The sequence below is a fragment of the Mesoplodon bidens genome (assembly GCF_964165515.1).
Source record: "Mesoplodon bidens genome assembly, chromosome: 10".
NCBI lineage: Eukaryota > Metazoa > Chordata > Mammalia > Artiodactyla > Ziphiidae > Mesoplodon > Mesoplodon bidens.
This window is the reverse complement of record NC_138172.1, coordinates 47715529-47729207: the sequence shown is the minus strand read 5'-3', so window position 1 is coordinate 47729207 and position 13679 is coordinate 47715529. Positions and strand designations below refer to the sequence as shown.

Below are 13679 nucleotides of genomic sequence, written 5' to 3'. Positions count from 1 at the left end.
TATCTGTTCATGTTCTTTGCCCATTTTCTAATTGTTTATTTTTTTACTGTTGAGCTTTGAGAGTCCTTTATATATTTAGATACAAAGACTTCGTCAGGTAGGTGGTTTGCAAATATTTTCTACCAAATATTTGATTTGAACAGATATTTCACCAAAGAAGATATATGGATGGCAAAAGAGCACATGAAAAGATGCTCACCACCATTCGTCCGTCATTAGAGAAATGCAAATTAAACCCACAGTGAGATAGAACCACATACCTCTTAGAGTGGCTAGAATTAAAAAGAGGACCATAGCAAGTGTTGGCAGTTTCTCAAAAAGTTAAAATACCCTAACATATCTGGCCATTCCACTTTTAGGTATTTACCCAAGGGAAAAGGAAATATATGTCCATATAAACTTTGTAGATAAATATTCATAGCAGCTTTATTTCTAGTAGCCAAAAGCTGACATAACCCAACATCCATCAATAAGTGAATGGATAAACAAACTGGTATATCCATATGATGGAATACTACGTGGAAATAAAAAGGAATAAATACACACAATAGTATGGATGAATCTCAAATTATGCCAAATGAAAGAAATCAGATCCTAACCCCAACATACTCTGATTCCACTTATATAAAACTCTAGAAATATAAACTAATCTATAGTGACAGAAAGCAGACCAGTGGTTGCTTGGGTAGCGGGTGGCGGATGGAAGAGAGGGTTTACAAGGGATGTGAGCATTCTTTTGTGGGTGATGGATGTGTTCACTATCCTGATTATGGTAATGGTTTCACGGGTATTTACATATGTCATATCTCATCAAATTATACCCACTAAATATGTACAGTTTATTGTAAGTCAATTATACCACAGTAAATCTGCTAAAAACAAAACAAACAAAACAACAGAATGAAGGCCTTTAGGCTATGCTTCAGAAAAGACTATAACATTTCCAAATAAAAACGGACTTAAAAATCAGTCCTCTAAGAATTTAAACTACAAAATATTACGCATCTGATCTGCAAACAGATGATTCAAATTTCTTTCAGTTTACTGACATATTAGCATAGTTTGAAACAAAAGTATGTCGATGACAAATTTGAGCTTTTTTTTGCTTTTAAGCTTTTTCTTACTTTTGTCCAGTGATGATGGACATCCATTGTTCCCAGCATCACATGGCCCACTGCACTCATCCCGGACCGGTCTGTAAATATTATTGTACATCCTGATGGTAAAACACAAACCTTTGGTCACTGTCCAGAGAGGCTTCCTTCTTTCAGCACTGTGCAAATAATTATGTAGACTTCACGTATCAACTCAGGATTAAATTCGGTAGAAGCTTAAAGCCTAATTTTATGTCACTGTTTAAGTCAAAGGAACAGATTTTAAAATTCAGCTGATATAAAGTCACATCTATCAATACAAAGACTTTTAACACTTAGCTTTCGTCTAGAATTTACAGATATGTACAGCCGTTAAGGGATATGGAGTTCGGAAGTGAATGGAAATTGTTTACCTTTTGCATTTTTAAGGCTTTCCAAGTTCTGCTGGGCTAAGCGGCCTAAACTGTGCAGCTGGCTGCAGCGGTGGGCGATGCCCCAGCTCCTCTGCCACCTGGTCCAACAGAGCACACGGCCCATTAACACCTGTGTCCCCCCAGAGGGAGGCACACACTCGCCCCCACTGCTTGACTCCCGTGAAAGCCGAGGAGTTGCTTTCTCAAGGAGACACACAACATGTTTCCAAACTAACTCATTTTTCAAGAAGCAGCCAAATGGGAAATGAATCGTTTACCAGAGGGTAAAAATCTTAGCACTATATTCAGCTATCCAAAGACTGAAAACAAGCAAATGCACTGTGTTGTTTCTCTTAAAATAGAGGATGAAATGGGGAAAACTCTGACAAAGATCTTTTTCTTCTTTACATTGTTTAATGACGATGATGTTGTCTTAGATTTAAGTTCCAACTAGGAATTCCAGTTTGGTTTATCAGAATTTTTTTTATCATATTCTAGAGAAAATGATTTTTACGACATCGTGTAATCTGCTCATTTTATAGATGAACATTATTACATCTCAGTGACAAAATGGAACTTGATATTCACATGATGTCACAGAGGCACTTCTGTGTATGTGTAAAGAGCACCGGTATTAAGTGGTATCAGAAAACCAACCTTCGAATTCTAATTCTGTGATTTACTAGCTCTGTGACCGTCAACAAACTGCCTCTAGTCTTCCTAAGGTTTCTCTTCATGCTTGCCCAGTGGGGACACTTCTTACAGCACAGGTAGTGTAAATCATAGGGGATGAACATGTGAAGGAGGAAGGCGCTCAACAGGCTTTCAGAAAACTTAGGTTCCTTCTTCATCCTAACACCAATTCTGATGAACATCATTTCTGATAAAGTGAAATCCGCTTTCAAAATCATTCCTTTAACACACAATGTCATCAGTCACAATGCTTTTGTTGTGACTGTCCTTTTGTTGGAGACTTGGTTAATTTCCCAGTAAGCCAAGACACTCACATCCACGGTCCTCAAATGTTTTGGTCTCGGGACCCCTTTGCACTCCTAAAAACTGAGAACCTCGAAGAGCTTTTGTTTATATGGGTTATAGCTATTGATATTTACCATAGCTGAGAAATTTCTCTACTATATTATAAAATAATGTTTATTTCTCTTTATGTTTAAGAAATCCTTTCATTTTCCTGATCCATTCTGCCTTCTCACATCTCTTAAAATTTATTTAGAAAAAGTTATTTTCATGCATATTAATTTGTTTTTTTATAAACATTTAAGAAGGATCTTATTATTTTGTTTTTAGTTAGTGAAGTCTATGTTACTAGATTATGGAATTGGAAGGGCCCCTCTAATCAAAGCTTGGATGTGATGAAAAGACAGCAGCTATCAGCACAAACCCAAACATCCCACACAGTCCAAGTGTAAACACTTCCCTCTGAAATTTGAATTATCTTGGACAACTATGATTTGAATACATAAGAACAGAACATATAAGTACTATCTGTATTCTGCAAGCCCAGGAAAAAGGTGCTGTTATGGTATCCAAATGGTCATTTGGTTCAATATAAGTAAAAAGTCCTGATAATGATGGCTGAAAACAACAAAACAGGCTACAGCAAAGAGTAACAGAAGCCTAAGTTCCAGACCAGATGACAATATCTCACGGTTATTGTAATGCAGAGTCCCATGACTGAATCACACCACCCCCTCCCTAGGGTTGTAACAGCTGTTAAATCTATTTTTATAATAGACAAAGATTCAGCATGTATCTTTATACAACTGTGATTTCTAAGTTTATGAAAACATTTAAAAAGTCACGTTATAGTGACTAAAGGTAATAATACTGTATTGTATTTTGAAAGTTGCTTAAAGAGTAGATCTTAAAAGTTCCCATCACAAGAAAAAAAATTTTTTGTAACTATGTATGGTGACAGATGTTAACTAGACTTATTGTGGTGATCATTTTGCAATGTATACAAATAATGAATTATCATGTAAAACACTTGGAACTAATATAATGTTATATGTCAATTATACCTCAATTTAAAAAAAGAAAAAGAAAATAAAAAAGTCATGCTATATAACAGAGAATAAAAGAATACAACATTTATTTTTTATCTCCCTTCTTCTTTTTAAACTTAAGTACCAGTCTTACGTGATTGGGAAATCATTGTTTTTTATACATTATGGGCATAGGAAAAGTATATTTTTCACAAGCCCGTTATGTTAAAAAAAAACTATTATGCTAAAAATATCAGTATCTAAACTTTACTTCACTATTTTAAACAAGAAATTCATATTGATTTTCTTACATAAATATTTGATTACTTTCATAAAAAGATAACAAAAGAATATTTGGTTAACAGAATAATTAAAGGTGCAAGTATTTAACTGTTAGGAACAAACCTTTACCAATAGGTAAAGCATGTTTATTTTAATCTCTAAATTAGGTTTTCTCTTCTTCATTACCTGATATCCGAGAGCTGCAATTGATGGGACAGTTCACCTTTTAAACGATCTAGTTCTTCTCTAAGTGGCAAACTATTCTTCAGCTTTTTAACAGCACTTTTCCCATTGCTATCTAACCAGGATCTAGAAAGAAAAAAACCAGAGATATACACTTTGCAATACTAACTATAATGCAAACATTTCTACTGTTGAACGACGTGTTCATTGACTTAAAGCAGCCCCAGTGTTAAACCGAGTTTGCCATCAAATGTTTACCAAATTATAAGTACTGCTGCAAAGTCTATTCATTTAGAGTAAATACTTCTAAAATAGGTTTCTTGGAAAACTGCCAGCATCTGTTAGATCATATTCTACTTATGACAACTTCCTTTGTCTATCAAACAAATTCAATTTATATTACACCAAGCCTGTGGCTAGATTTCCAAAGTTGGGATGATTTTTAAAGAATTAAAGATACTTCAAACCTCACTTATGTTTATGGCACTTTTAGGCAGGCTATACTAGACGGTCACTTACATCAGTCATCTACAGGCGACCCTTTTCCTACTGGAGCAAATGAGCAGACGATGTTCTAGTGCAGCCAGACGGTGAAAAAGTCAATTCAGAAGATGCACCTAATGGTACTGGTGACATTCAAAGGGCAGTATTTCCTGATGAAGGGACTTGCCAAGGGAACTTTGTGGATTCTAACTGGGTAGATCCAGTCTCTTCCTTTGTTTTCAACTTGGTTGTTAGCACCCTGAGCCTCCCTGCTCACCCCCTCAGCGCTCTGTCCAAGGGCTCCCACTGGTCAGACCTCACCAGTCTCGGTGTCTCCATCCACATGCTCCTGTCGGGTGGGTCTGTTGGCCCCTCGGTTCCTTTCCACCCAACCAAATGCCCAGCTCTAGTCTCACCTCTCTCCACCTTTATTTTTTTCCCCCGTCAACTACATCATAGGCTCAGCAGAAACATGTTCTTTTAATTCTGCATTTCTTAGAACGTTTACCTCAATGAAGTCTTAAAAGAGAAAATAAACATCAAAGTCGGCGTAAGGATTAGAAGGGGAGAGCTTTCAGAAAAGAGCTGAGGGCAGCCCGGGTGGCCTCGTACCGAGCAGCACGGCCCCCTGGGAGGTCATCACTTCCTCGGTGTTATAATGGTCATGGCACAAGGGATGCTGGCTGGCGCTCAGAGCCTCTAGCCCCCTAGGGGAGGCTGGACAAACGAGAGGCCTGGGTGGTGCCTAGGAGGCTGAATGGCTGCCGCAGGGTAGGCAGGGCAGAATGGCAAGGGGACTCGGGGATCAGAGGAACATTTTGGGTCCAAGATGGTAGTGGTGGCATGGGCCCTGGTACAGCCGTGCAAGAGAGAGCTCCAGGGCGTTAGGAGAAAAATGGTCTAAAGCACCCCATCCCCAGGCCACCTGAAACCCCCTGTGGGACACCTGTCAGTGACTGATGGTCAGGTGTTAGGATAACTCTGCAGAAGGGCTCATATGTCCATCTCAAAAGTGCTTGCCAAATAAACCTTTTTAAGGTTCCTTAATTATTAAGTCACTTTAAAGGTTTGAGATGTTGTGATCTAAAAACATTTTAAAAATAATCAAGTTCAGGGAATTCCCTGGTGGTCCATTGGTTAGGACTCCTGCTTCCACTGCAGGGGACACTGGGTCCTATCCCTGGTCGGGGAACAACCATCCTGCACGCTGCACAGCGCAGCCGCAAAAATAATAATAGTAATCAAACTGAAACTCTCAGAACCAATTAAATCATTATGCATGCATCAAATATTTATCCTGAAAGCCTAACAGTGTGTTGTGTTGGGAATATAAGGAAGATACATCTAGTAAGGAATAGAGAGAGAAGCAACTGGAAGGGAATATATGAGCTTCTAGAACAGAGGAAGAATTAACTAATTCTGCCTGGAAGGTTCTATAGAGCAGGTGATATGTGACCTGAACCTGAGAGATGGACCAGATTTTTCCAGGCAGATTAGTGAAAGGGAAGGGCATGCCAACCACACCAGTGCACAGGGAAGTACAAGATGAACCAACGTGCCCAGATCACACGATGCCTAGAGGGAGGGGGGTGTGAGATGAGACTGGAGAGGCATGTATGTGTGTGTGTGTGTGTGTGTGAGATTATAAAGGTCTTGCACATTGGCGTAAGGAATTAGGACCTTTTCCTCTAACTAAAGATGTTCCTTTTTTTTTTCTGGCCATGTGGAGGGGCTTGCAGAGATCTTAGTTCTGGTACAAGGACTGAACCTGTGCCCCCTGCAGTGGAAGCTCGGAGCCCTAACCACTGGACCGTCAGGGAATTCCCTATATTCCACATTTTTTTGACTCACTAAATGTGTGCAGTCATTAATAATTCTTCCTACTCCCCCTTTAAGAATACTGGTAGTGATTTTATTTCTGCTTTCTGTGTGAGAAATAAGAAAATAATATCTTACTTTATATCACGATTATTAGCTATTACAATTTTTCAACCTTTTCGTCATTTATTAACTCATACCTGTTAATCAATTTACTTTAAATCATTTAATAGAAAGGGTGATTTTTTGACAAATGAATTACCAAATGGCATACTATGTTGGGTTTGTGGACCAAATGTCTTAAACTGTAGAATGAAATATAACATTACGATTATATATTCATGACCTGATTGTTGGAATTCTTACATTTAGTGTATAAAATTTAACTGATCTAGTTTAACAATTTTTGTGTTTTGTGTCTAAACACTGAGATAAAAATCAAGGTTCTACACATGGCATTTTCTTTCTTTCTATCTATCTATCTATCTATCTATCTATCTATCTATGTAGATATTAGATCTATCTATAGATATAAAGACAAAGATACATGTATCCTAGCTCTGGCCACTGAGAAGTTCAGTAGCAATTGAGACATGCACCACCCAGATCTTGGTTTCTAAAAATCATTCCCTCCTAAAAAGAACCAGAGCTTCTCGGCAAAATGGTTCAATCAAACACTGGGCCAGGGAAAGTCCAGATGAGCCTGGAACACCTTGGTGAACCAGGAAGTAAGAGAGTTCTCAAAGAATGATGGGGACATAGGAGCCGGCTTGAAGGGATGATAAAGTTAGAAAATTGCCATTTGGCAACCATCATCATAATATGTGATTCAGGCAAAAATCATCAATGAGCACTAGAGCTAAGGGGTAAAAACTCAGTGTTCAAAGGATATTTACATAGGCCTAAGCATCTCCTCAAAAGAAACTAACTGAAGGGAAAAATAGTTCCTTTACTGGGGAAAAAACTGGGAGACACCACCTTAATCACATGATCCAAGTTAATATCACTAGTAATGGGATAATCAACATCATATGCCTCCTATATAACATTGGAAACAACACACTTCACTTGCTGGGTATTCCTGCCAAATATGAATAACCTGACTCTAATTATGAGAAATACCAGATAAACTCAAAACACTCAAATTGAGGGACATTCTACAAAATAACAGCAAGGTAATGCAAGACAAGAAAACACTGAGGAACCATTCCCGATTAAAGGAGGTTACAGAGACTAAAGTTATGACTTATAATTTGAAAAACAATGACTTAGCCTATAAATAAGGAGAAGACTGAATAAGTGTATGATATGAGTTAAAGCATGATTATAGCATTTACAAATATCCTACAGAAATAATTCCAATATTGTAATTGTCCAATGTGGCATTTTGTGGACACTAAGAGGATTCAGAGCTTAGACAATGAAAGTGAAATAAAACTTTGTGTGCAAACTTCAAATAGAAAAAAATGGAAGTCTGACATTTACTAATATCTCAGTAGTTAACAGAGTAGCATTTCAATGGTCTTTCTATAGTTCAATGATGTGTTTTTTTCAGTGGGATAGACATTACATATGGGATAATTCTGTTTAGATACAAATGGATCCTGTTGTCTCCTTGCAAACACAAATTCTATAAATGCAATACAGTTTAGTTATAAAATTATTTGATAATCAGAGAATATATGTAAAATATGGAAATACTAAAAGCTACAACACAAAGTAGCATTTTGTAATTTTTGTTAGGCTGGCATATTCTTTTTATTATAGTATATAATTAGAAAACCTTACATATTAGACATTTAATTACAGCATTTTTATCACTATAAAGTGATTTTACAATAAGATAAAGCACAATTTGCTGAGAAATACAAAATTACACAGCATGTCCTAAAATGTAGATTGAAATGTAACTGCCAGATATAAGAAGAAAATGATTAAATGGAGCTTTTATGACCTGATAATTCTTCTATGTTGTGTTTTTAAAAACTCAACTAATTTATTTTCATAATTTCTGTGTTTTATTTAAGCCTGCATGTCTCTGCGGAAACATAAGGAAAATTATTTGAAAGTTTACACTAAATAAAACTGTTATATTTTCTCTTTTTATCATTACATTCTGAAATATTAGAAATAACATGCTTTCAAGATTAAATTTTGATCAGGTGAATGCAATTTGTAAACCAGGTGAAGATCAGCTGGATGTAAATTTGCAGAATTATTTTTATGTTCTCTCTGAACTGTATAATTCAGCATGTGCTCCTTATGCGTCCTCTCCTATAACTACATATATAATAAAGATGAGGTAAACAATACAAGAATGAAAATAAAAACAAACCATATATGGCCAAAATGACCATGGTGGTGAATAAGTTTTGTCCGAGTTACAGCCCCTAAATCTCCTGACTATGGGACAGTCACTCCTCCATTCATATGGTTTGAAACCTCTCAAATGGTTCAACAATTTTATAATTATTTGCAAAATAATAACAAATTAAAAAAATTAGGACTTCTCTGGCAGTCCGGTGGTTAAGACTCCACACTTCCAATGCAGGGGGCTTGGGTTCGATCCCTGGTTGGGGAACTAAGATTCCACGTCCCACGTGGCGTGGCCAAATAAAAAATTAATAACTGAAACAAGAAACTGATACAAACACCACTCTGGCTTTGATGACATAAACTCCTGGAATCGTTACTGGGAAAAACTAACATAAGACAAAACCTTGAACAAACCCTCATCAGGGTTCCTGCAAACTGGGCAACATCCATATTTGGGAAAAGGTCAAGATTGGAAAGGGGTGCTGGGCCTGTGTGAACACACTGGACCAGGGAGACCAGGTTAGGGTATGGAAATAAGAGATATGAAATCTTCCAAATTCATACAACTGTCGTAACCGGGGCATCGGCCCTCTAAAGCATGCTGGTAAAGGCAACAGATTTTTTTTTGCGGCATTTAGTCTATACTGTAATTTACCCAAAGGGCCCAAAGAGCAGTATGTATTCCTTTTCTTGCCTTTTTTCAGTGTAGAGCTGTCCTCTCCTTTCCTACCCAGCCTGGACCCTCTGCTCTAAAATTATACCTAATAAGCTAAACTCAAACTCTATGAGGTGTGATGATCTGGTTCAGGTAAGTCACTAACATATCAACGTTCAAGAAATATAACCCAAGCACCTCCGATACAAGCATCAAAAACTAAACAAAACAGAAATCTCTAACCAGTTGATTTTAGAAGAGAAGCTTTGAGTAGGAAGATTTAAGGTGATACCAGTCAACTCTCAATATTCTCTAGCCCAAGAAAAATATATGGAAGTAAAAGATATGAAACAGTATTACACCAAGAACCAGCCACAGCCCTATTCCAGCTCTTTTGTAAGCAACTCTAAATACTGTCTGTTTCATTTAGGATAATTCAATATTAATTTTAAATCACAGTTTTAAAGCGAATGCAAGATCTCTCTTATAAACAAGGCTAAAACATGTAATGCTTTATTGTTGTTAATTTCATTTGTCAAACCTAAGAAAACAAAGGTTCTATCTGGCTATGAATGGGTTTACTTCATTGTTTGACAAAATACATAGCTATTGACAACTGAATTTGGATAATAATGATCAATAAATTAGACAGTTATATTTCCACTGATTTCAATTTCTAAAACAGTGGTCTATTTAATTTATGTTGCTATCTTCTTTAAGAGAAGACAAATCAAAATGACATGTTTTGAGCTTGTGCTGGTAACTGTCAACATGAGAGCTTGAATTTAAAACAAAGTATCCCTCTGGAGGAAATGAAGAATTCATAGTAACACAACTCATGTACACTCAGAAAATTTCCTTAAGACAATTTATCTCTTGCTAAAAACAGCAGATACTTTTAAGTCAACACTATTGAAACTAACAGAGGCACTGTTTTTAAAAAAATGGTCCTCTACATTCATCGCTGAGTCACTTCTTCTGCTACCATCTGTATTAAACTACTTTACATTTCCATATTAAACCTTGAGTTCTCCACACCCAGCCTCCAGCACTTCACATTCACACTTTTTCAACAATTCTTTAATTCAGTGAAATAAAAATGCTGGTTGGGTTTTATGAATCTACAAAGCAGATTAGTAGAAAGATGATTAAAACATGTTCCCTACTCTTAAAAATGCATTATCTAGTAACATGTAATATAATATAATGTAAGAGTGTCTACTTTTATTAAAGACTGAAGAATTTTATTGGATGAACTACATACAAATAAGGAAATTATAAATACTCAGCTTGGACAAGGAACCAGTGGAATAGCACTTATCTTGGTGAATTAGCTTTTCCCAGTTCCAGTCTGTTTTCATTGTTCACCAGCTGACTAACTGTGAGTTCTGGGTCCCTGGGACAATCTTTTCATGATGGCTACACATCTAGCTCCAGACCAAAATTGTACCCTGTGAAACACTCAACTGAACCACAGACTAATTGCTGAATTTCTTTCTTTTTTTTTTTTTTGCGGTACGCGGGGCTCTCACTGTTGCGGCCTCTCCCGTTGCGGAGCACAGGCTCCGGACGCTCAGGCTCCGGACGCTCAGGCTCAGCGGCCATGGCTCACGGGCCCAGCCGTTCTGTGGCATATGGGATCCTCCCGGACCGGGGCACGAACCCGTGTCCCCTGCATTGGCAGGCGGACTCTCAACCACTGCGCCACCAGGGGAGCCCCTGAATTTCTTTAATATGTTATTCTAAAACCTCTTGACTTTAAGTCCAACAACTCTCATTGTTGCTTTTATGCCTTGACTTACCCAATCCCACTTCTTTTCTATACCAAAAGGTAGGTCAGACATTCCCAAGTTTTTGTTCATCTGGACACACTGTGAGATAATTAGAGCAATGGGTATAAGCAGAAGTTTCATGGGCTTGATCCCAGTGCATGCAAGGCTGAGACCCTCTCTTCTAGCTCATGTTTTTTGTTTTTTGTTTTATTTTTGGCTGCGTTGGGTATTCGTTGCTGCATGCGGGCTTTTCTCTAGTCGAGGCGAGTGGGGGCTACTAACTACAAATTAGTTTAGTTAAATAAAAACTCTTACATACGTTAGGGTTGTTTCCATTCTCCAGACTTGCTCAAGGTCTTCATCAGGGTCCTTGAATCCAGTAAAGGAGTAGTAAGACTTGTCCCATTTGATGGGCCTGTCAGATATCCTTTTCGCCTCTTTGAGAGGCTGGGAGTGCACATTAGTATTCAAGCTTTGGACATGTTCAATAGATAAACTGCAGGAGTTGAGAATATATAACACTGTGCTTAGCAGATCTCTGGTGTGCAAAGTAAATTTGACTGCTCGAAATCCTAGAGAATATAATTCCCCCAAACAGTTAATACAGATGATTATTTGCTTTACTTGAAAAACATTTCTTTTCATACAACATTTATAGAATCAAAATCTTTAAAACACTCCATTACTGATTAAAATTCATCCTATTGGAAAATCATCTGTAAATGGAAAACTACATCCCTTCTCCAAAACTGTACCACACTACCTCCATCTTCATGAAGTCCTCAATCAGCTCCCGTTTCTAGTTTGGTGCCAGTGACCAAACCCACCCCAGCCCAAGAAGGGGATTGAAAGTATTTTCAATGCTGTTCATAAATTTGGTCTCTACAGTCTAAGGGATGGAAAAGCTCTCCTATGAGCAAGTGTCCACCAGAGAGGGTGTCCAGCACTAAAGAGAAGGGGGAGGGTGGAGGTAGGGGGAGGGTGGGGCAGGCTGCCCTGCGACAGTGGTTCAAGGAGGGGGGCCAATCCAGTCTCAGGGGTCACAGAAACCCATCTCAAATTTTCTCTATGGTTGAAAGAGACTGTCCTCATACTCCCCCATCCAACTAGCTAGGGACAATATTTTCAGAAGTGACTCAAAGTTCCCTAAGTTTTTAAAAGTTAGCACTTCACAATCTGACTTTAATGCAAGTAGTCACTGGGCTCAGGGTAGTAATCTAACTTACGTCAACAGTAGGAAATCTACTGGTTCCCCTGCACCTTTATTGGGTATTAAACATGGCGCTAGGTGAATTTACATAACTTTTCAATGAACACTCTCACCAGTGCCATTATTATCTCTCTTTTCAAATGTGAAGATGCAGAGGTTCAAGGAGGTTAAGAAGTGTGAAGTGAGGGCTGAAATCTAAGCTGCCACCAAGCCAAGCATTTTCCCCATTATAACATGCTGACTCTTTTTTCTTTCTTTGGAAAAATTTTTAAAATTGGTTTTGAAAATTATAGAAGTGTTATATAAGTACATCCTTCTTGTAAAATTATATATACAAAGTAAAAGTCTCCTGTTGACAGGCATACAACCTTACACTTTCACTAGATGTAACCCTATTAACATTTAGGTACACAAGCATTTAGACCTGCACTGCCTAATATGGTAGCTACTAGCCGTATGTGGCTATTTATTGGTAAAATTAAATTGATTGAAATTAAATAAAATTTAAAATTCAGTTCCTGGTCATACTAGCCCCACTTCAAGTGCTCAGTAGCCACATGGGGCTAGTGCCAGCTGTACCAGACCGCGCTCATACGGAACAGTACATCTCTGCAGAAAGTTCTCTTGGACAGCACTGCTCTAGACCTTTTCTATGTGCTTTGTGTGTATGTTATATATGATATATACGCTTATGTGTTTGCACAAACACACACCCACAGTGTGAACTGTTCCTTTTTAACATATAAACTGCACCATTCTGGATCTATTACTTTGAACTTGCTTTTGTTATTTAACCTTGGTGACTCTTCCATTATCTGTATGTATACATCATTCTCTTTCTTTTTAGTAGCTCTATACTAATCCACATAATCAATGTAGCACAATTTATTTAACACTTCCAAAACTGATGACTATAAAAGTTGTTTTTAATTTTTCACCATTCCACAGAAGGCCGAAATGTGTTTTCTTGTCTTTGCCACGGATGAAAGTCATTGCAATGTAAATCATTCTCAGATACCTACTATGCCTGCCACATAGATTTACAAAATGTAGAACATGCAAACTAAGAAAGATTTTTTTCATTGAATCATTGATGGTAAAGTGAGAAATACTGGTAGGAAAATTATTCTAGTCAGTAAAAGAGGAAAGGAAAATGCAAATTCTTGCATTTGAGGTTAGGAAAAAATAGTTTATCCTCAGAAGAGGTAAGTCAAGGAATAAATCTCAGTTTCTCTCTTAATTTATCAATTCCATTAATTGTTTAATCCAAGGTAAGGGCTGCTATATAGTGTGGAATGCCTGTACCAGATTGCATATATCCTTTATTGGAAAATATTACCTAATTAATTTGGTTTGCATTTGATTACTGAGGCTAAACGTTTTTGTATTTTATTGGCTATATATGTGTATTATTTCCTGAACTGCCGAGACATTGTGTTTGCCCATTTTT

At 37.4% G+C, this 13679-nt stretch overlaps 1 protein-coding gene across 4 annotated transcripts in view; it reads right to left on the bottom strand.

Annotated features, from left to right (window-relative positions):
- Positions 1-13679, bottom strand: part of TCAIM (T cell activation inhibitor, mitochondrial) — a 37305-nt gene that overhangs the window by 11581 nt on the left and 12045 nt on the right. For all 4 annotated transcript variants that reach the window (XM_081245621.1, XM_081245623.1, XM_081245620.1 and 1 more), the window contains exons 5-8: positions 11339-11591; positions 3979-4101; positions 1508-1605; positions 1125-1216 (exon numbers count right to left, since the gene is read on the bottom strand). In XM_081245621.1, the coding sequence (XP_081101747.1) occupies positions 1125-1216; positions 1508-1605; positions 3979-4101; positions 11339-11591 (566 nt within the window). The remainder of the gene's footprint in view (positions 1-1124; positions 1217-1507; positions 1606-3978; positions 4102-11338; positions 11592-13679) is intronic.